The sequence below is a fragment of the Tachyglossus aculeatus genome, chromosome Y4 (assembly GCF_015852505.1).
Source record: "Tachyglossus aculeatus isolate mTacAcu1 chromosome Y4, mTacAcu1.pri, whole genome shotgun sequence".
Lineage (NCBI taxonomy): Eukaryota > Metazoa > Chordata > Mammalia > Monotremata > Tachyglossidae > Tachyglossus > Tachyglossus aculeatus.
The window spans coordinates 9,989,005-10,011,070 of NC_052096.1; the positions used below are offsets into that span (position 1 = coordinate 9,989,005).

General features: G+C 51.2%; 1 protein-coding gene across 1 annotated transcript; it reads right to left on the reverse strand.

Annotated features, from left to right (window-relative positions):
- Nucleotides 1-842: 842 nt before the first annotated feature.
- Nucleotides 843-18,992, reverse strand: SELENBP1 (selenium binding protein 1). Its single transcript, XM_038768586.1, has 12 exons — nt 18,897-18,992; nt 17,071-17,115; nt 15,707-15,819; nt 13,224-13,409; nt 8,665-8,785; nt 6,466-6,648; nt 6,180-6,361; nt 4,760-4,838; nt 4,540-4,661; nt 4,365-4,457; nt 4,136-4,254; nt 843-1,251 (listed from the first exon to the last, which is right to left on the reverse strand). Exons 1-12 carry the CDS (start codon nt 18,898-18,900, stop codon nt 1,089-1,091), a joined length of 1,410 nt encoding a protein of 469 aa, XP_038624514.1. The 5' UTR covers nt 18,901-18,992; the 3' UTR covers nt 843-1,088.
- Nucleotides 18,993-22,066: the final 3,074 nt, after the last annotated feature.

Consider the following 22,066-nt stretch of genomic DNA (forward strand, 5'->3'; position numbering starts at 1 on the left):
GGCAACATATACAGTCCCTACCCAATAGTTACCCTACTCTATATGTTGCCAACTTGTACTTCCCAAGCGCTTAGTCCAGTGCTCTGCACACAGTAAGCGCTCAATAAATACGATTGATTGATTGATTTCCACACAGTAAGTGCTCAATGAATACGATTGAATGATGAACGTGTGTCTCTGTGAGGGTGTCTGTGTCTCTTTCTCTCTAAGACTACTTAGACTTCTAAGACTTCTTCTAGACTGTGAGCCCGCTGTTGGGTAGGGGCCGTCTCTATATGTTGCCAACTTGGACTTCCCAAGCGCTTAGTCCAGTGCTCTGCACACAGTAAGCGCTCAATAAATACGATTGAATGAATGAATGAATGAATAAGAAGGGGGCAGTTGACGTTGTGTCCAATTTCCATGGTCTCCTCATCAGACTGGAAGCCGCAACCCCCGATGGTAGGATCCTTTTTATCATCATCATCATCATCATCAATCGTATTTATTGAGCGCTTACTGTGTGCAGAGCACTGTACTAAGCGCTTGTCTCCTTCCCGCTCCCAGAACGGTGTATGTGTGGGTGTACTGGGGGGAATGGAGGAAAAGGGTCTCCTGTCTCCCCCTCCGACTTAGCAGCCATCCGAGGGAGTGGGGGAACGCATAATAATAATAACAATGGCATTTGTTAAGCATTTACTATGTGCAAAGCACTGTTCTAAGCGCTGGGGAGGTTACAAGGTGATCAGGTTGTCCCACGGCGGGGGGGCTCGCAGTCTTAATCCCCATTTTCCAGACGAGGTAACTGAGGCCCAGAGAAGTGAAGCGACTTGCCCGAAGTCGCCCAGCTGACAATTGGGGGAGCCGGGACTGGAACCCACGACCCCTGACTCCAAAGCCCGGGCTCTTTCCACCGAGCCACGCTGCTTCTCACGTGTCCCCGCTCCTCCCAACGCGGCCCAGCACGGTCCGTCGGTTTCCACCGGTTTTATTCCTTCCTTGTCCGCGGGCACCCCAAGGGATATTCGGTAACAAAAATGGGGCAGAGATCAATCAATCAAGGGGGGGCCGCGTCCTGGGAGGGAGAGGGGCGGGGGGTCCCCCGGCCCTCACAGCCAGATGTCGGAGCTGCAGTCGCCGCCGGGGTAGCGGACCTCGTGGGCCAGGGCGGGGCCCAGCGGCTCCTTGCCGAAGTCAACCAGGAAGTTGGGGTTCAGGGTCAGGCCCCCCTTCTCCGTGTCCACGTCAACCTGCATCATCACAGAGCCCTCCCTGCGGCGGGGAGGGGGTGCTCAGAACAGAGCCGGGGGGCGGGGGGGTAGGGAAGGGGGTCTCTCTGATAGGGCAGAGGTCCGGGAGGGATAGAGGACAGCGGGGTGCCTCTGTTGCAGACGAGAAACTCCTTTCGGGCAGGGATCACGTCTACGACCTCTACTGTACTAGACTCTCCCGAGCACTTAGTACAGTGCTCCGCACTCCGCACAAGCCCCTTGATTGATCGGGAGGCCCAGAGGCGTCCCAAGTGCTTAGTTTAGTGCTCTGCGCACAGTAAGTTCCCAATAAATAATAATAATCACGGTATTTGTTAGCACAAGGTCATCAGGTTGACCCACGTGGAGCTCACGGTTTTACACATGAGGTCACTGAGGCCCAGAGAAGAATAATAATAATGGTATTTTTGAAGCGCTTACCATGTGCGAAGCACTGTTCTAAGCGCTGAGGGGATATAAGGTGATCAGGTTATCCCACGTGGGGATAACGGTCTTAATCCCCGTTTTACACATGAGGTCACTGAGGCCCAGAGAATAATGATAATAATGGTATTTTTGAAGCGCTTACCATGTGCAAAGCACTGTTCTAAGTGCTGAGGAGATATAAGGTGATCAGGTTGTCCCACGTGGGGATCACGGTCTTAATCCCCATTTTACACATGGGGTAACTGAGGCCCAGAGAATAATAATAATAATAATGGTATTTTTGAAGCGCTTACCATGTGCGAAGCACTGTTCTAAGCGCTGAGGGGATATAAGGTGATCAGGTTGTCCCATGTGGGATCACGGTCTTAATCACCGTTTTACACATGAGGTCACTGAGGCCCAGAGAATAATAATAATAATGGTATTTTTGAAGCGCTTACCATGTGCAAAGCACTGTTCTAAGCGCTGAGGGGATATAAGGTGATCAGGTTGTCCCATGTGGGGATCACGGTCTTAATCCCCGTTTTACACATGAGGTCACTGAGGCCCAGAGAATAATAATAATAATAATAATGGTATTTTTGAAGCGCTTACCATGTGCGAAGCACTGTTCTAAGCGCTGAGGGGATATAAGGTGATCAGGTTGTCCCACGTGGGGCTCACGGTCTTAATCCCCATTTTACAGATGAGGTCACCGAGGCCCAGAGAAGTGAAGTGACTTGCCCAAAGTCACACAGCTGACAAGTGGTGGAGCCGGGATTTGAACCCACGACCTCTGACTCCAAAGCCCGGGCTCTTTCCACTGAGCCACGCTGCTTCTCTACACATGAGGTAACCGAGGCCCAGAGAATAATAATAATAATGGTATTTTTGAAGCGCTTACTATGTGCAAAGCACTGTTCTAAGTGCTGAAGGGATATAAGGCGATCAGGTTGTCCCACGTGGGGCTCACGGTCTTAATCCCCATTTGACAGATGAGGGAACTGAGGCTCAGAGAAGTGAAGTGACTTGCCCAAAGTCACACAGCTGATAAGTGGCGGAGCCGGGATTAGAACCCATGACCTCTGAATCCCAAGCCCGGGCTCTTGCTACTTCTGACTGATTGATTGACAGGGTCCAGAGTTGTCCCAAGCGCTTGGTACGGTACTCTGTTGTAGCGGATTCATTCATTCATACATTCAATTGTATTTATTGAGCGCTTACTGTGTGCAGAGCACTGTACTAAGCGCTTGGGAAATACAAGTTGGCAACATATAGAGACGGTCCCTACCCAACAATGGGCTCGCTCACTCAATCATATTTATTGAGCGCTTACTGTGTGCAGAGCACTGTACTAAGCGCTTGGGAAGTACAAGTCGGCAACATATAGAGACAGTCCCTACCCAACAATGGGCTCGCTCACTCAATCAATCGTATTTATTGAGCACTTACTGTGTGCAGAGCACTGTACTAAGCGCTTGGGAAGTCCAAGTCGGCAACATCTAGAGACGGTCCCTACCCAACAGTGGGCTCACAGTCTAGAAGGGACTCATTCATTCAATCATTCATTCATTCATTCATTCATTCAAGTGAGGGCCGAGCTCTCTTCCTCCCTTCAAGGCCCTACTGAGAGCTCACCTCCTCCAGGAGGCCTTCCCAGACTGAGCCCCTTCCTTCCTCTCCCCCTCGTCCCCCTCTCCATCCCCCCCATCTTACCTCCTTCCCTTCCCCACAGCACCTGTATATATGTGTATATGTTTGTACATATTTGTTACTCTATTTATTTTACTTCTACATATCTATTCTATTTATTTTGTTAGTATGTTTGGTTCTGTTCTCTGTCTCCCCCTTTTAGACTGTGAGCCCACTGTTGGGTAGGGACTGTCTCTATGTGTTGCCAATTTGTACTTCCCAAGCGCTTACTACAGTGCTCTGCACATAGTAAGCGCTCAATAAATACGATTGATGATGATGATTTGTTACTCTATTTATTTTACTTGTACATATCTATTCTATTTATTTTATTTTGTTAGTATGTTTGGTTTTGTTCTCTGTCTCCTCCTTTTAGACTGTGAGCCCACTGTTGGGTAGGGGCTGTCTTTATATGTTGCCAACTTGGACTTCCCAAGCGCTTAGTACAGTGCTCTGCACATAGTAAGAGCTCAATAAATACGATTGATGATGATGATGATTCAATCGTATCTATTGAGCCTCAGTTCCCTCATCTGTAAAAGGGGGATTGAGACCGTGAGCCCCACCGGGGACAGGGCCCGGGTCCAACCCGATTAGCTTGGATCCACCCCCGCGCTCAGTCCAGTGCCTGGCACGTAGTAAGTGCTTAACAAATACCATCATTGTTGTTACTCTGAACACAGTAAGTGCTCAATAAAGGCGACTGATTGATTGATTGATCGGTCGACGGGGAGGGTCCGGAGAGAGAGCGGGGGAGAGGGGCGGGAGGGGGGTCCCACAGGCCTCACCTGAGGAGGTCGGGGTAGAACTGCATGTCCCAGCTGCTGTACAGGGACGTGGTGACGTAGAGACGTCGCCCATCCAGGCTCAGCTGGATCATCTGGGGGCCACCTGCGATCTTCTTCCCCTGCGGGAGGGGATGGGGTGCCCAAAAGGGCGGTGAGGACCCCCCTCCCACACGCATCCAAGCCCCCTCCCTCGCCCCAGCCCCTCCAGGCCGAGACCCCCCCACCTCACCTTGATCACCAGGGGCTCGGGCTGGGACTTGAGCTCCGAGTCCTGGAGGACGCGCACGGGACCACCCTGCACCACGCTGCCCCCGAGGAACACCTGGGGAAACCGAGGCCTGGCGATGAGGGGCGGGGACCGCATCCCCGACCCTCCCCGGGCGCCCCCCGCCCGTCCCCGGCACCTGGCCAACGAGGCGGGGCTGGCGGGGGTCGGAGACGTCGTACTGCCGGATGTCACCGTGCAACCAGTTGCTGAAGTAGAGGAAGCGGTCATCCAGGGACAGGAGGATGTCCGTGATCAGGCCTGGACGGATGGATGGACGGAAGGATGGACGGAAGGATGGGCGGGCGGCTCAGGGACCCCCCGCCCGCCCCCCGGTCCGCATCCCCCCATCCCCGTACCTGGCATTTCGGGCAACATCCAACCCTCCACCTTCTTGGGGGGCACCTGGACCACTTTCTCCACAGCCCATTGGCCACCCTGGAGGAAGCAGGAGTTGCCGGGGGAGGCAATGAGGATGTAGATTAGAGAGTACAATCAGGAATTGGGGTGGGAGATCGAGGCGGGGATTGACGGGAATAATCGATCCATCACTTACTGAGCACTTATGGGCGGAGCGCTGGACTAGAAGCTTAATAACAGTAATAATAATTGTGGTTTTTGTTAAGCACTTACCATGAGCCAAGCGCTGAACTAAGATAATGAGGTCCCCCACGGGCCAAACAATCTAGGAGGGAAGACGGGTACCGAATCCCCATTTGCAGATGAAGGAACTGAGGCCCAGAGAAGTTAAGTGACTTGCCCAGCGTCACACAGCAGAGGTGTGTAGGTAGACGGGATGGTGAGATGTTTCCGCTCGCCAGAGCGAGGCACGGGAAACGACTGGAGGGTTTTTAGACTGTGAGCCCACTGTTGGGTAGGGACTGTCTCTATGTGTTGCCAATCTGTACTTCCCAAGCGCTTAGTACAGTGCTCTGCACATAGTAAGCGCTCAATAAATACGATTGATTGATTGATTTTGAGGAGCGGGGATTAGACCCGGGTCCCCTGATTCCCAGGCCCAGCTTCTTTCCACTGGGCCACGCTGCTTTCTTGGCAAGGCTGCCCACACAAAACCAACAGTCTAGCGGGGGAGACTGAGATAAAGACATTTACAGACGGGAACAAGAAGTGCTCGAATGGTCGGAAATCTAAAATAGCACGTACGAAAGTGCAACGGGAAGTTGAGGGAGGAGGGAGGGGGTGGCCTAGACAAAATAATAATGATATTATTAGACTGTGAGCCCACTGTTGGGTAGGGACTGTCTCTATATGTTGCCACCTTGTACTTCCCAAGCGCTCAGTACAGCGCTCTGCACACAGTAAGCGCTCAATTAATACGATTGATTGATATTAATAATAACAGTGGAATTGGTGCTAACTCTGTTCTAAGTGCTGGGGTAGATACAAGGTTCATTCATTCATTCAATCGTATTTATTGAGCGCTTACTGTGTGCAGAGCACTGTAATAAGCGCTTGGGAAGTCCAAGTTGGCAACATCGAGAGACGGTCCTTACCCAATGGCGGGCTCACAGTCTACAACAAAACAAAATAAAATAAATAGGTAATCAGGTTGGACACAGTTCTCGTCCCACGTGGGGCTCCCCGCCTTAATCCCCATTTTCCAGATGAGGGAACGGAGGCCCGGAGACGTAAAGTGACTTGCCCGGGCTCTATGCACTAGGCCACGTGGCTTCTTTGTGGACCCCTGGACCTTGTAGAGGTGGGGAGGGGAGGGAGGACCCACATGGACACACCCGCGCCCCCCGGCCCCGAACCCACCTGGTCCTTGAAGAAGCGATAGATGTTGGAGCTGAGAGCACAGCCCACGAAGCCCTGGGAGGCGGCGGGATCGTGCAGGAAGCGGATCTCCAGGGGGATGAGGCCGTCGGCCCCCAAATCCAGGGTCTGCACCTGCTCCCGCCTCCGCCAGTCCCACACGTGGAGCCGCGTGCCGTACAGCCCTGCGGGAAGGGGTGGGCCGCGGGCGGAGGGCAACGCGTCAGGACTCCCACCCGGCCCCCGTGGGGGCGAGGAACCCGACTGGGCGGACGGAGGGGGCCCTCACCGGCCTCCACGTCGGCCGGTCTGAAGCCTTCCATGAAGACCTTGGGGGCGGCCCACTCCGTGCTGATCATGACGTTGTGCCTCGGTTGGTACCAGAAGTCGTAGCCCATGGGGGCCGCCCCTCCCGGCTGCTCCCACGAGCCCTTCACCTCGAACGTCTCCCCGTCCAGCAGCACGAACCCGCCTGGGATGGGGTCGTAATAATGACGACAGCAATACTAAAATGAGGGGGTTTGTTAATCAATCAATCAATCAATCACTCAATCGTATTTATTGAGCGCTTACTGTGTTCAGAGCCCTGGACTAAGCGCTTGGGAAGTCCAAGTTGGCAACATAGAGAGACGGTCCCTACCCAACAGTGGGCTCACAGTCTAAAAGGGGGAGATGGAGAACAAAACCAAACATACTAACAAAATAAAATAAATAGAATAGATATGTACAAGTAAAATAAATAAATAAATAAATAGAGTAATAAATATGTACAAACATATATACATTTATACAGGTGCTGTGGGGAAGGGAAGGAGGTAAGATTGGGGGATGGAGAGGGGAGTTAAGCGCTTGCTACGGGCCAGGCGCTGTTCTAAGTGCTGGGGTAGATACAAGATAATGGGGTTGGACACAGTCCCTGTCCCACGTGGGGCTCGCAGTCTCAATCCCCATTTTCCAGATGAGGTAAATGAGGCTCAGAGGGGTAAAGTGACTTGCCCAAGGTCACTCAGCAGACAAGCGGCAGAGCCGGGATGAGAACCTCCCGGGCCCCTTCTCTATCCCCTATGCCAGGCTGTTTCCCTCCTGTGCCCTCCCATCCTCTCATTTTTTTAATGATATTTGTTAGATGCTTACTCTTTGCCAGGGCACTGTACTAAGCGCTGGGGCAGTAGGGACCGTCTCTATATATTGCCAACTTGTACTTCCCAGAGTGCTTAGTACAGTGCTCTGCACACAGTAAGCGCTCAATAAATACGATTGATTGATTGATCATCAGGTTGGACCCCCCGGTCTCCAGCCCCCATGGGGCTCACGGTCTTCGTCCCCATCTTGCGGATGAGGGAACTGATTTATTACTCTATTTATTTTACTTGTACGTATTTACTCTTCTATTTATTTCCTTAATGACGTGCATCTAGCTTTATTTCTATTTATTCTGACGACTTGACACCTGTCCACATATTTTGTTTTGTCGTCTGTCTCCCCCTTCTAGACCGTGAGCCCGTTGTTGGGTAGGGACCGTCTCTAGATGTTGCCAACTTGGACTTCCCAAGCGCTTAGCCCAGTGCTCTGCACACAGTAAGCGCTCAAGAAATTCATTCATTCAGTCGTATTTATTGAGCGCTTACTGTGTGCAGAGCGCTGGGCTAAGCGCTTGGGAAGTGTAAGTTGGGAACATCTACCCAACAATGGGCTCACAGTCTACGATTGAACGAATGAATGAATGAACTGACTGTTCTAGACTGTGAGCCCACTGTTGGGTAGGGACCATCTCTAGATGTTGCCAACTTGGACTTCCCAAGCGCTTAGTCCAGCGCTCTGCACACAGTAAGCGCTCAAGAAATTCATTCATTCAGTCGTATTTATTGAGCGCTTACTGTGTGCAGAGCGCCGGACTAAGCGCTTGGGAAGTGCAAGTTGGGAACAGCTACCCAACAGTGGGCTCACCGTCTACGATTGAATGAATGAATGAATGAACTGACTGTTCTTTTTACTTGTACCTCTCTATTCTATTTATTTTATTTTGTTAGTATGTTTGGTTTTGTTCTCTGTCTCCCCCTTTTAGACTGTGAGCCCGCTGTTGGTTAGGGACTGTCTCTATATGTTGCCAACTTGTACTTCCCAAGCGCTTAGTACAGTGCTCTGCACACAGTAAGCACTCAATAAATACGATTGATTGATTGATTGATTCTAGACTGTGAGCCCACTGTTGGGTAGGGACCGTCTCTAGATTTTGCCGACTTGGACTTCCCAAGCGCTTAATACAGTGCTCTGCAATAAATACGATTGATTGGTTGATGGATTGAACAGAGGAGGGAAGTGACTCGCCCGAGGTCACACAGCAGACACGTGATAAGAACCCAAGTCCTCTGATTCCCAGGCCGGAGCCCCTTCTCGCTTCCGAGGGTGTCTGTCCTGGGAGTTGTCACCGTGGCCGGTCCCCGGCCCTCCCGTGCCCCCGTCGCCCATCCGGTGGTTCATCACGTACCCTTGGCGTTACCGGCCGGGTCTCCCAGGGCGCTGATCATCACTTCCCCGCTGGCCAGGCAGTGGCTTGTGTGTAGGTGAGCCACACCGCAGCGAGAAGCCACTTCCTCCGGCTCCACCACCTGAGGATTGAGGGGGGTGGGTCAGGGGCAGCCGCTTCCTCCAACTCATTCAATCCTATTTATTGAGCGCTCGCCTGGTGCAGGGCACTGGACTAAGCGCTTGGGCCTTCCCAGACTGAGCCCCTTCCTTCCTCTCGCCCTCCCCATCCCCCCATCTTACCTCCTTCCCTTCCCCACAGCACCTGTATATATGTATATACGTTTGTACATATTTATTAATCAATCAATCAATCGTATTTATTGAGCGCTTACTATGTGCAGAGCACTGTACTAAGCGCTTGGGAAGTACAAATTGGCATCACATAGAGACAGTCCCTACCCAACAGTGGGCTCACAGTCTAAAAGGGGGAGACAGAGAACAGAACCAAACATACCAACAAAATAAAATAAGTAGGATAGAAATGTACAAGTAAAATAAATAAATAAATAAATAAATAGAGTAATAAATATGTACAACCATATATACATATATACAGGTGCTGTGGGGAAGGGAAGGAGGTAAGATGGGATGGAGAGGGGGACGAGGGGGAGAGGAAAGAAGGGGCTCAGTCTGGGAAGGCCTCCTGGAGGAGGTGAGCTCTCTATTATTACTCTATCTATTACTCTATTTATTACTCTATTTATTTTACTTGTACATATCTATTCTATTTATTTTATTTTGTTAGTATGTTTGGTTTCACCTGTATATATGTATATACGTTTGTACATATTTATTACTCTATTTATTTATTTTACTTGTACATATCTATTCTATTTATTTTATTTTGATAGTATGTTTGGTTTCACCTGTATATATGTATATATGTTTGTACATATTTATTACTCTAGTTATTTTACTTGTCCATATCTATTCTATTTTATTTTGTTAGTAAGTTTGGTTTTGTTCTCTGCCTCCCCCTTTTAGACTGTGAGCCCACTGTTGGGTAGGGACTGTCTCTATATGTTGCCAACCTGAACTTCCCAAGCACTTAGTACAGTGCTCTGCACACAGTAAGCGCTCAATAAATATGATTGATTGATTGAGGGGACCACAGAACAGAGTCGGTAGATACGTTCCCCACCCACAAGGAGCTGACAGCCTAGAGGAGGAGATGGATGTTAGTAGAAATAAACGCTGAGGATGGATGTTAATGCTGTGGGGCTGGGGCGGGGGGGATGAATAATAATAATAATGGCATTTATTAAGCGCTTAATCAATCAATCAATCAATCGTATTTATTGAGCGCTTACTTTGTGCAGAGCACTGTACTAAGCGCTTGGGAAGTACAAGTTGGAAACATATAGAGATAGTCCCTACCCAACAGTGGGCTCACGGTCTAAAAGCTTAATGTGTGCAAAGCTCTGCTCTAATAATAATAATAATAATAATAATAATGGCATTTATTAAGCGCTTACTATGTGCAAAGCACTGTTCTAAGCGCTGGGGAGGCTACAAGGCGATCAGGCTGTCCCGCGGGGGGCTTACAGTCTTAATCCCCACTTTACAGATGAGGGAACTGAGGCCCAGAGAAGTGAAGTGACTTGCCCAAAGTCACCCAGCTGACAATTGGCGGAGCCGGGGTTTGAACTCATGATCTCTGACTCCCAAGCCCGGGCTCTTTCCACTGAACCATGCTGCTTCTTATTTCAAAATTAACTGTTCAGTCCGCATCATTCCCCCAAATGTAACTTCTTATACCGGGTTTCCCAAAGGGTAGACTGAATATGAATTCAATTCCTTCAACTAATTCTCCAGAATAGTACACAGAGAGAAGGAATTAAGTATTACTCTATTTATTTATTTTACTTGTACATATTTATTCTATTTATTTTATTTTGTTAATAGGATTTGTTTTGTTCTCTGTCTCCCCCTTCTAGACTGTGAGCCCACTGCTGGGTAGGGACCGTCGCTATATGTTGCCAACTTGTACCTCCCAAGCGCTTAGTCCAGTGCTCTGCACACAGTAAGTGCTCAATAAATATGATTGATTGATTGATTGATTGATTAAAGCATCCTGATCCCACCACGTGCCCAAGGAAACACATCCTGCAGGGTGCTGTAGTGAGAGTAGAGGACAGTGGAGCGAAAAGGAGGAGCATATGTGGGCAGGGGAGTTATGCTAATGAGCAGCCCTAGTCTCTGGGATCCGACTGGTACTTCCCAAGCGCTTAGTCCAGTGTTCTGCACACAGTAGGCGCTCAACAAATACGATTGAATGAATGAATGATAATAATAATAATAATAATGGCATTTGTTAAGCGCTTACTATGTGCAAAGCACTGTTCCAAGAGCTGGGAGGGATACAAGGTGATCAAGCTGTCCCACGTGGGGCTCACAGTCTTAATCCCTCTAAGCGCTGGGAGGGTTACAAGGTGATCGGGTTGTCCCAGGGGGAGCTCACAGACTTCATCCCCATTTTACAGATGGGGTAACTGAGGCCCAGAGAAGTTAAGCGACCCGTCCAAGGTCACACAGCTGACGAGCCGGGATGTGAACCCATGACCTCTGACTCCAAAGCCCGGGCTCTTCGAACTGAATTAAGGGAGCGAGTCGGGGCGACGCAGAGGGGAGCGGGAGAAGGGGAAAGGGGGGCTCGGTCAGGGCAGGCCTCTTGGAGGAGATGGGCCCTCGATAAGGCTTTAAAGGGAGGGAGAATCATTTTCTATCATATTGGGGGAGAGAGAAGGGTGCGCCATGCCAGAGGCTGGACACGGGCGAGGGGTCGGTGGTGAGATAGACGAGATGGAGGCACAGGGAGAAGGAAAGCACTGGAGCAGCGAAGCAGGCGGGCTGGGTTGGAGTGGGAGAGTAATAATAATAATAATGATGGTATTTGTTAAGCGCTCACTATGTGCAAAGCACTGTTCTAAGCACTGGGGAGAAGCGCTCAATAAATACGATTGAATGAATGAATGAATACAAGGTGTCCCACGTGGGGCTCACCATCTTAATCCCCATTTTACAGATTAGCCAGGCGAGGCGGGAAAGGGCAAGGGGGTGGAGGGCTTTACAGCTGATGGTGTCGGGGTGGGATGGCCAGGGGCAGCCCCTTCCTCCAACTCCACCATCTGGGGGCTGATCAGAGGCAGCTGAGAAAGGGGAGGGAGATCATTAGCTCCTTGAGGGCAGGTATGGTGCCTACCAATTCCATTGTATTATTATGGCATCCGTTAAGCACTTACTATGTGCCGCACACTGTACTAAGCGCTGGGGTGGATACAAGTTCATCAGGCTGGACGCAGTCCCGGTCCTACACGGGGTTCACCCTCATCATCCCCCTTTCACAGATGAGAAGCAGCGTGGTGCAGTGGGAAGAGCTCGGGCTTCGGAGTCAGAGGTCATGGGTTCAGAGCCCGGCTCCACCAATTGTAATAATAATAATAATAATAATAATAATAATAATAATAATAATAATAATAATAATAGAGAAGCAGCATGGCTCAGCGGAAAGAGCCCGGGCTTTGGAGTCAGAGGTCATGGGTTCAAATCCCGGCTCCACCACTTGTCAGCTGGGTGACTTTGGGCAAGTCACTTCGCTTCTCTGGGCCTCAGTGACCTCATCTGTAAAATGGGGACGAAGACTGTGAGCCCCCCGTGGGACAACCTGATCACCTTGTAACCTCCCCAGTGCTTAGAACAGTGCTTTGCACATAGTAGGTGCTTAATAAATGCCATAAAAAAAATAATAACAATGTTGGTATTTGTTACGCGCTTACTATGTGCAAAGCGCTGTTCTAAGCACTGTGGGGGGATACAAGGTGAACAGTTTGTCCCACGTGGGGCTCACAGGCTTCATCCCCGTTTTACAGATGAGGTAACTGAGGCACAGAGAAGTGATGTGACTTGCTCAAGGTCACACAGCAGACAAGTGGCGGAGCCAGGATTAGAACCCATGACCTCTGACTTCAAAGCCCGCGCTCTTTCCACTGAGCCACGCAGCTTGTCAGCTTTGTGACTTTGGTCAAGTCACTTCACTTCTCTGGGCCTCAGTTACCGCATTTGTAAAATGGGGATTAAGACTGTGAGCTCCCCCATGGGACAACCTGATCACCCTGTAACCTCCCCAGCGCTTAGTACAGGGCTTTGCACATAGTAAGTGCTTAATAAATGCCATTATCATTATTATGAGGGAATTGAGGCCCAGAGAAAAGACTGTCCCAAGGTCACTCCCAGGCCCGGGCTCTATCCACTATGCCGTGCTGCTTCTCTATTGTAGTAATAATAATTATGGTATTTGTTAAGCACTTACTATGTGTCAGGCACCGTAGTAAGCGCTGGGGTGGGTACAAGCAAATTGGGGTGGACACAGTCCCCTTGGGGCTCACGGTCTCCATCCCCATTTGCCGGACGAGGGTACCGAGGCCAAGCGCTCAGCGGAGCGCTCCGCGCCCGGACGGTGCCCGATAAATACCGCGGTGGCGGTGAGGAGTGGGTGAGGGGGACGGGGTTGGGGGGCACCTTGTGGAAGCGGGGGGCGCGGGGGTCGGTGCCCACGTCGATGATGTAGATGCGGGAGGAGAAGAGGCTGGGCAGGATGAGCTTGTTGCGGGCCTTGGAGTGGTCCCCGAAGCAGCTGCTGCAGGCGTTCCAGCCCGAGTGGTGCAGCTCGTCCCCCACGTGCCCCATCGGCAGCCGGTGGATCACCTGCGGGCGGGCACTCTGTCCGACACGCTCCGCACCACGCCGACCGAGACGGAGACGGGCAGGCCGAGACGGAGACGGGCAGGCCGAGATGGAGACGGGCAGGCCGAGACGGAGACGGACAGGCCGAGACGGAGACGGACAGGCCGAGACGGAGACGGACAGGCCGAGACGGAGACGGAGACAGATGGACAGAGACAGACAGAGACAGGCGGGGAGAGAGACGGACGGAAAAAGACAGAGAATGATGGAGAGACAGACGGAGAGAGAGGCAGATGGAAAAAGAGAGACAGACAATGACGGGGAGACAGAAACAGAGAGAGAGAGAGACAGAGACAGACGGAGAGAGGGAGACAAGAGACAGATGGAGAGAGGGAGACAGACGGAGCCCGTTGTTGGGTACGGACCGTCTCTATATGTTGCCAACTTGTAGTTCCCAAGCGCTTAGTACAGTGCTCTGAACACAGTAAGCGCTCAATAAATACAACTGAATGAATGAATATGTTGCCAACTTGTACTTCCCAAGCGCTTAGTCCAGTGCTCTGAACACAGTGAGCGCTCAATAAATACGATTGATTGAATGAATGAGAGAGAGACAAACAGACGGAGAGAGACAGAGACAGACAGAGGGGAGAGAGACAGATGGAATAAGACAGAGAATGAAGGAGAGACAGAGACAGACGGAGACAGAGACAGACAGAGAGACAAACAGGCGGAGAGAGACAGTGACAGAAGGGAAAAGAGACAGACAGATGGAAAAAGACAGAGAATGACGGAGAGACAGACAGATGGAGACAGAGACAGACGGACAGAGAGACAGACTGAGAATGAAGGAGAGACAGAGACAGACGGAGACAGAGACAGATGGAAAAAGAGCCAGACAGTGAATGACGTTGAGAGAGACAGAGATGGAGAGAGAGACAGAGGGAAAAAGATACAGTGAATGACGTTGAGAGAGACAGAGACGGAGAGAGAGACAGAGGGAAAAAGATACACAGAGAATGATGAAGACAGAGACAGACGGAAAAAGAGACAGAGAGAATGACGGAGAGACAGACGGAAAAAGGGAGATAGAGAATGATGGAGAGACGGAGACAAGCAGAGAGACAGAGAGAAATGGAGAGAGATGGAGAGACAGGAGGAGAGAGGAGGAGAGACACAAAGAGAGATGGAGAAAGATGGAGAAAGAGACAGATATGGAGAGAGAGATGAAGAAAGAGGCATGGAGAGACAAAGAGAGAGGTGGAGAGAGACAGATATGGAGAGAGAGATGAAGAAAGAGAAATGGAGACAGAGACGGAGAGAGACAAAGAGAGACAGAGGAGAGAGGAGACAAAGAGATGGAGAAAGGAGACAGAAAGAGAGACAGAGATGGGGAGAGACAGAAAGAGAGATGGAGAAAGAGAGGAAAGAGAGAGACACGAAAAGATGGAGATAGAAATAAATGGAGAAAGGGAGAGTGATGGAGAGGGACAGAGATGGAGACAGAGAGAAATGGAGAAAGAGAGAGTGATGGAGAGAGACAGAGATGGAGACAGACAGAAACAGAAAGATGGCAAACCCAGAAATAGGGAGAGGCCCACAAAGATTGACAGAGACAAATGCAGATATTGAGATTCTCAGAGACAGAGATAGAGAGAAAGACGCAGAGACAGCCTCTGAGGCAGACACCTTACGCAATTTTTATTTTGTGTATTTGTCCTCGTCTTTTATGTCGTCTTGGTGGTTTATTGTGCACTCACTCCTTCCTGTGTCTGCCTCGCCACCCCTCTCCCGTTTTCATTTTTAGATTGTGGGCTGTTTGAAGGTCGGGGCTCCTGTCTAATTCCCACCACTGTACACTTTCCCAGCACTTACTGCAGTGTTCTGCACATAGTAAGTGCTTAATAATAATAACGATGGTATTAATAAATACTACAACCACCACCATCACTACTACTACTGCTACTACTACTAATAGTGCTATTTGTAAGTGCTTACTATGTGCCAGGTACTGTACTAAGCGCCGGGGTGGGGGGAGTTACCAGAAGACCGGGTTGGACACAGTCCATGTCCCCAAAGGGGCTCTCAGTCTTCATCCCCATTTTCCAGGTGAGGCAACTGAGGCCCAGGGAAGTGAAACGACTTGCCCAAGGTGACGCTGCAGATAAGTACGATTGAACGAGTGATGACTAGGACTCCCAGGGACGGATGGGGACAGAGAAGTGAGGAGAAGGAGAGAGAGGCCGACAGGCAGAGAGACAGGCGGGGCAGCGAGACGGTCCCCGGGGGGCTGCTTTTGGGGCCCGCGCCCTCGTCACCTGGCAGTAGTTGGGGGATTCGGGGTCCACGTCCACGGTGGCCAGGAAGTCGGGGGCCTTGGTGGCCGTGTTGCGGTAGATGCAGGGCAGGTAGATGAGCACCTCCCGGGGCCCTGCCGGGGAGGGGAGGGTCAGGGGGTGGGACCCCCACACCCCCGGACCCCCAAAGGAGGGAGGAGCAGGGCCTCGTCGGGTTTAAAGGTGCTGTCTGCCCCCCCACCCCACCCCGTTAGACCGGGAGCCCGTTGTTGGGTAGTGACCATCTCTATCTGTTGCCGACTTGGACTTCCCAAGCGCTTAGTACAGTGCTCTGCACACAGTAAGCGCTCAATAAATACAATTGAGTGAATGAAAGAATGAGTGAGAGAGGGGGAGCGGGGGCGGGGCCCGGTGCGGGGGTGAATAGCAGTAGTGATGGCATTTATTAAGCGCTTACTATGCGCCAAGCACTGTTTTAAGCGCTGGGGAGGTTATAGGGTAATCAGGTTGTCCCACGGGGAGGCTCCCAGTCTTCATCCCCATTTTCCAGATGAGGGAACTGAGGCCCAGAGAAGTGAAGTGACTTGCCCAAAGTCACCCAGCTGACAAGTGGTGGGACCGGGATTTGAACCCCTGACCTCTGACTCCCAAGCCCGGAATGGTAGTAGTGATGGCATTTATTGAGTGCTTACTATGTGCAAAGCACGGTTCTAAGCGCTGGGGAGGATACAAGGGGATCAGGTTGTCCCATGTGGGGCTCACAGTCTTCATGCCCATTTTCCAGATGAGGTCACTGAGGCCCAGACAATAATAATAATAATAATAATAATAATAATAATAATAATAATAATAATAATGGCATTTATTAAGTGCTTACTATGTGCAAAGCACTGTTCTGAGGACTGGGGAGGTTACAAGGTGATCAGGTTGTCCCACATGGGGGTTCACTGTCAATCCCCATTTTCCAGATGAGGTCACCGAGGCCCAGAGAAGTGAAGTGACTTGCCCAAAGTCACCCAGCTGACAAGTGGCGGAGCCAGGATTTGAACCCCTGACCTCTGACTCCCAAACCCGGAATGGTAGTAGTGATGGCATTTATTAAGCGCTTCCTCTGTGCAAAGCACTGTTCTAAGCGCCGGGGAGGATACAAGGGGATCAGGTTGTCCCACGGGGGGCTCACGGTCTTCATGCCCATTTTCCAGATGAGGTCACTGACGCCCAGAGAAGTGAAGTGACTTGCCCAAAGTCACCCAGCTGACAAGTGGCGGAGTCGGGATTAGAACCCATGACCTTTGACTCCCTAAGCCCGGGCTCTTTCCACTGAGCCCCACGGCTTCTCTAAGGGAGGGGATGGGGGCGGGTTCGGGGTTCGGGGTCACACTTGCCTTTCATGGCCTCCAAAGGGGTGGCGTAGCCCGGCCCGCACTTTGCTGAGGAGACAAATGGGAGAAAGGGAGGGGGGAGAGATGAGCCCCCTGCCTCTGTGCTGCCCCGAGCCCCCCAAGCCTGCGCGACACGCTCAGGCCCACCGGCCAGCACCCCCCAACCCCGGTCCCCACACGGGAGGAGGAGGAGGAGGAGGAGGAGAGGGGAGAAGGGGGGAAAGGAGAGGGGGGGAAAGAAGAAGAAGAGGAGGGGACCAAGAGAAGTTGGGGGGAAGGAGAAGGAGAGGAGGGGGAGAAGAAGAGGAGGAGGGAAATCAGAAAAAGAAGAGGAGGGGGAGATGGAGAAGAAGGAGAGGAGGGGAAAGAAGAGGAGGAGGGGGAAAGGAGAAGAAGAAGGGGGGGAAAAGAGAAGAAAGGGGGAAAGAAGAGGAAGAGGAGGGGGAGAAGAAGAGGAGGAGGGGAAACAAGAAGAAGAAGAGGAGAAGAGGAGGAGGAGGAGAAAGAAGAAGAGGAGAGGGAAAAGAGAAGAAAGGGGGAAAGAAGAAGAAGGAGAGGAGGGGAGAAGAAGAGGAGCAGGGGCAATAAGAAGAAGAAGAGGAGGGGGAGAAGGAGAAGAAGGGGAGGAGGGGAAAGAAAAGGAGGAGGGGGAAAGGAGAAGAAGAAGAAGAGGGGGGAAGAGAAGAAAGGGGGAAAGAAGAAGAAGAGGAGGAGGGGAAAGAAGAGGAGAGGGAAAAGAGAAGAAAGGGGGAAAGAAGAAGAGGAGGGGGAAAGGAGAAGAAGAAGAGAAGGGGAAAGGAGAAGAAGAGGGGGAAAAGGAGAAGAAGAGGAGGGGAAGAAGGAGAAGAAGAGGAGGGGAAGAAGGAAAAGGAGAAGAGGAGGGGGAAGAAGAGGGGGAAAAGGAGACGGAGAAGAAGAGGCGGGGGAAGAAGGAAAGGAGGGGGAAAAGGAGAAGAAGGAGGGGAAGAGAAGAAGAAGTGGGGGAAAAGAAAAGGGGGAGAAGAAGAAAAGGAGGGGGAAAGGAGAAGAAGAAAAGGAGAGGGAAAGGAGAATGGGGGAAAAGGAGAAGAAGAAGAGGAGGGGGGAGAGAAGAAGAAGAGGAGGGAGAGAGAAGAGAGGAGGGGGAGAAGAGGAGGAGGGGAAAGAAGAGGAGGAGGAGAGAAGAAAAAGAAGAGGGGGGAAGAAAAGGAGGAGGGGGGAGAAGAAGAAAAGGGGGGAGAGAAGAGGAGGAGAGAAGAAAAAGAAGAGGGGGAGAAGCGGGAGGGGCGGAGGGAATGACGCAGAGGCCCGACTGGGTCCCTCTCCGGCCGGGCCGGGCCCCGGTCCTGCCCTAAGCGTTGCGGCCGGGCCCGCGCCCAGGGAAGAAGGACGAGGACGGAGGGACGGCGGGGAAACTGAGGCAGCGTGCTGGCAGGGGCCCGTTACCCCGCCTCTGCTGCCCCAACCCCTAAGCGGGCCGGACGCCCCCGGCCCCAACCCTCTGCCCGCGGTGGGGCAATTGGTGGGGAGGTGGGGGGGACGCCCCGGCCCCAAGGGCCCGGGCAATGGCAATTGTTAAGCGCTTACTACGTGCAAAGCACTGTTCTAAGCTCTGGGGAGGTTACAACGTGATCAGGGGGTCCCACGGTGTGTGGGGGGGGGGGGGCTCACAGTCTTCAGCATCATCAATCGTATTTATGGAGCGCTTACTGTGCGCAGAGCACTGGACTAAGCGCTTGAAGAAGAAGAAAAGGAGGGGGAAAGGAGAAGAAGAAGAAAAGGAGAGGGAAAGGAGAAGAAGAAAAGGAGAGGGAAAGGAGAAGAAGAAAAGGGCCCGGGGAGCCCCTTACCCATGTTGAGGACGCTCCACTGGCAGAGGCGTCCAAGACTGGGAGAGCCGACGGTGGGCACAGGCCTGGGGCAAAAAGCGGCCAGTACAGGGCAGGCCAGGGGAGGGGGGCGTTTATACAACTGGGAGAGGGGGCGGAGCGGCCAAAGGGGCGTCCACCAGCTGCCCTCCTCACCGATTCGCCTGCCCGAGTCTCTCTGTGGGCCTGTGTGATTGTGTACTTGTGGGGTGTGTGTGTATAGGCCACCTCCCCCGGGCCGGGTGGGGGGCTCGGGCATTCACTCATTCTCCTCTGTCTTTTCTACTAATCAATCAATCGTATTTATTGAGCGCTTACTGTGTGCAGAGCACTGGACTAAGCGCTTGGGAAGTCCAAGTTGGCAACATAGAGAGACGGTCCCCACCCGACAGTGGGCTCACAGTCTAAAAGAATAATAATAATAATTGGCATTTGTTAAGCGCTTACTATGTGCAAAGCACTGTTCTGAGCGCTGGGGAGGATACAGGGTGATCAGGTTGTCCCACGGGGGGCTCACAGTCTTAATCCCCATTTTTCAGATGAGGGAACTGAGGCCCAGAGAAGTTAAGTGACTTGCCCAAGATCACACAGGTGAGACTGTGAGCCCACTGTTGGGTAGGGACTGTCTCTACATGTTGCCAACTTGGACTTCCCAAGCGCTTAGTACAGTGCTCTGCACACAGTAAGCGCTCAATAAATACGATTGATTAATTGATTGATTGATTGATTCCCCCTCTTCCTCTTTTCCCCTTCCTCTTTCCCCCCTCTTCTTTTTCTTCCTTCCTCTCCCCCTCCTGCCCCTCTCCACCCCCCCCCGCCTTACCTCCTTCCCTTCCCCACAGCACCTATATATATGTATAGATGTTTGTAGGTATTTATTACTCTATTTATTTATTTATTTTACTTGTACATATCTATTCTGTTTATTTTATTTTGTTAATATGTTTGGTTTTGTTCTCTGTCTCCCCCTTCTAGACTATGAGCCCACTGTCGGGTAGGGACTGTCTCTATATGTTACCAACTTGTACTTCCCAAGCGCTTAGTCCAGTGCTCTGCACGCAGTAAGCGCTCTATAAATATGATTGATTGATTCATTCATTCATTCATTCTCCTCTTCTTCTTTTCCCCTTCCTCTTTCACCCTCTTCTTTTTCTTCCTTCCTCTCCCCCTCCTCTCCCTCTCCACCCCTCCGCCTTACCTCCTTCCCTTCCCCGCAGCACCTGTATATATGTATATATGTTTATAGGTATTTATTACTCTATTTATTTATTTATTTTACTTGTACATATCTATTCTATTTATTTTATTTTGTTAATATGTTTGGTTTTGTTCTCTGTCTCCCCCATCTAGACTGTGAGCCCACTGTTGGGTAGGGACTGTCTCTATGTGTTGCCAACTTGTACTTCCCAAGCACTTAGTACAGTGCTCCACACACAGTAAGCGCTCAGTAAATACGATTGATTGATTCAATATCAATGTGAGCCCGCTGTTGGGTAGGGACCGTCTCTATATGTTGCCAACTTGTACTTCCCAAGCGCTTAGTACAGTGTTCTGCACACGGTAAGCGCTCAATAAATACGATTGAATGAATGAATGAATGCTCAAAGCACTGTTCTAAGCGCTGGAGGGGATACAAGGTGATCAGGCTGTCCCACGTGGGGCTCACAGTCTTCAACCCCATTTTACAGATGAGGTAACTGAGGCTCAGAGAAGTGAGGGGACTTGCCCAAGGTCACACAGCAGACATGTGGCAGAGCCGGGATTCGAACCCATGACCTCTGACTCATTCATTCATTCAATCGTATTTATTGAGTGCTTACTGTGTGCAGAGCACTGTACTAAGCGCGGCCCCAAAGCCTGTGCTCTTTCCACTGAGCCACGCTGCTTCTTGACCATAGTAAGCGCTCACAGTGTAAGGTTCAAACCTGGGGCGATCGGGTCGTTCCCTGCCCATTAACCCTGGCATTCCCTGAGAAGAGAAGCAGTGTGGTCCGGTGGGTAGAGCCCGGGCCTGGGTTCGAATCCCGGCTCTGTCTCTTGTCTTCCAGGGGACCTTGGGCAAGTCACCTAGCTTCTCTGGGCCTCAGGAGCCTGGGCTTGGGAGTCAGAGGACGTGGGTTCCAATTCCAGCTCCGCCACTTGTCTGCTGGGTGACCTTGGGAAAGTCACTTCTCTGTGCCTCAATTACTTCATCTGTAAAATGGGATAATAACAATAGCATTTATTAAGCGCTTACTATGCGCAAATCACTGTTCTAAGTGCTGGGGAGGTTACAAGGTGATCAGGTTGTCCCGCATGGGGCTCCCAGTCTTCACCCCCATTTTACAGATGAGATAACTGATGCCCAGAGAAGTGAAGTGATTTGCCCAAAGTCACCCCGCTGACAAGTGGCAGAGCCGGGATTTGAACCCATGACCTCTGACTCCAAAGCCCGGGCTCTTCCCACTGAGCCACGGTGGGACAACCTGATTATCTTGTATCTACCCCGGCGCTTAGAACAGTGCTTGGCTCATAGTAAGCGCTTAACAAATACCATAATAATAATTCTTATTATTATCGAGAAGCAGCGTGGCTCAGTGGAAAGAGCCCGGGCTTTGGAGTCAGAGGTCACGGGTTCGAATCCCGACTCCACCACGTGGCTGCTGTGTGACCTTGGGCAAGTCACTTAACTTCTCTGAGCCTCAGTTCCCTCATCTGTAAAATGGGGATTAAGACTGCGAGCCCCACGTGGGACAACTTGATCACCTTGTATCCCCCCCCCCCAGCGCTTAGAACAGTGCTCTGCACATAGTAAGCGCTTAACAAATGCCATTATTATTATTATCATCTGTAAAGTGGAGTTTAAGACTTGGAGCCTCGTGTGGAACATGGACAGTGCCAAACCTCATTACCTTGTATCATCATCATCAATCGTATTTATTGAGCACTTACTGTGTGCAGAGCACTGTACTAAGCGCTTGGGAAGTACAAGTTGGCAACATATAGAGGCAGTCCCTACCCAACAGTGGGCTCACAGTCTAAAAGGGGCTCACAGTCTAAAAGGACGAGTATGGACGAGTGCTTAGTACAGTGCGTGCCTGGCACATAGTGAGCACTTTAACAGATATTATGTAAAAACAAAGAACAAACAAAAAAAAACCGGAACTGCAGGC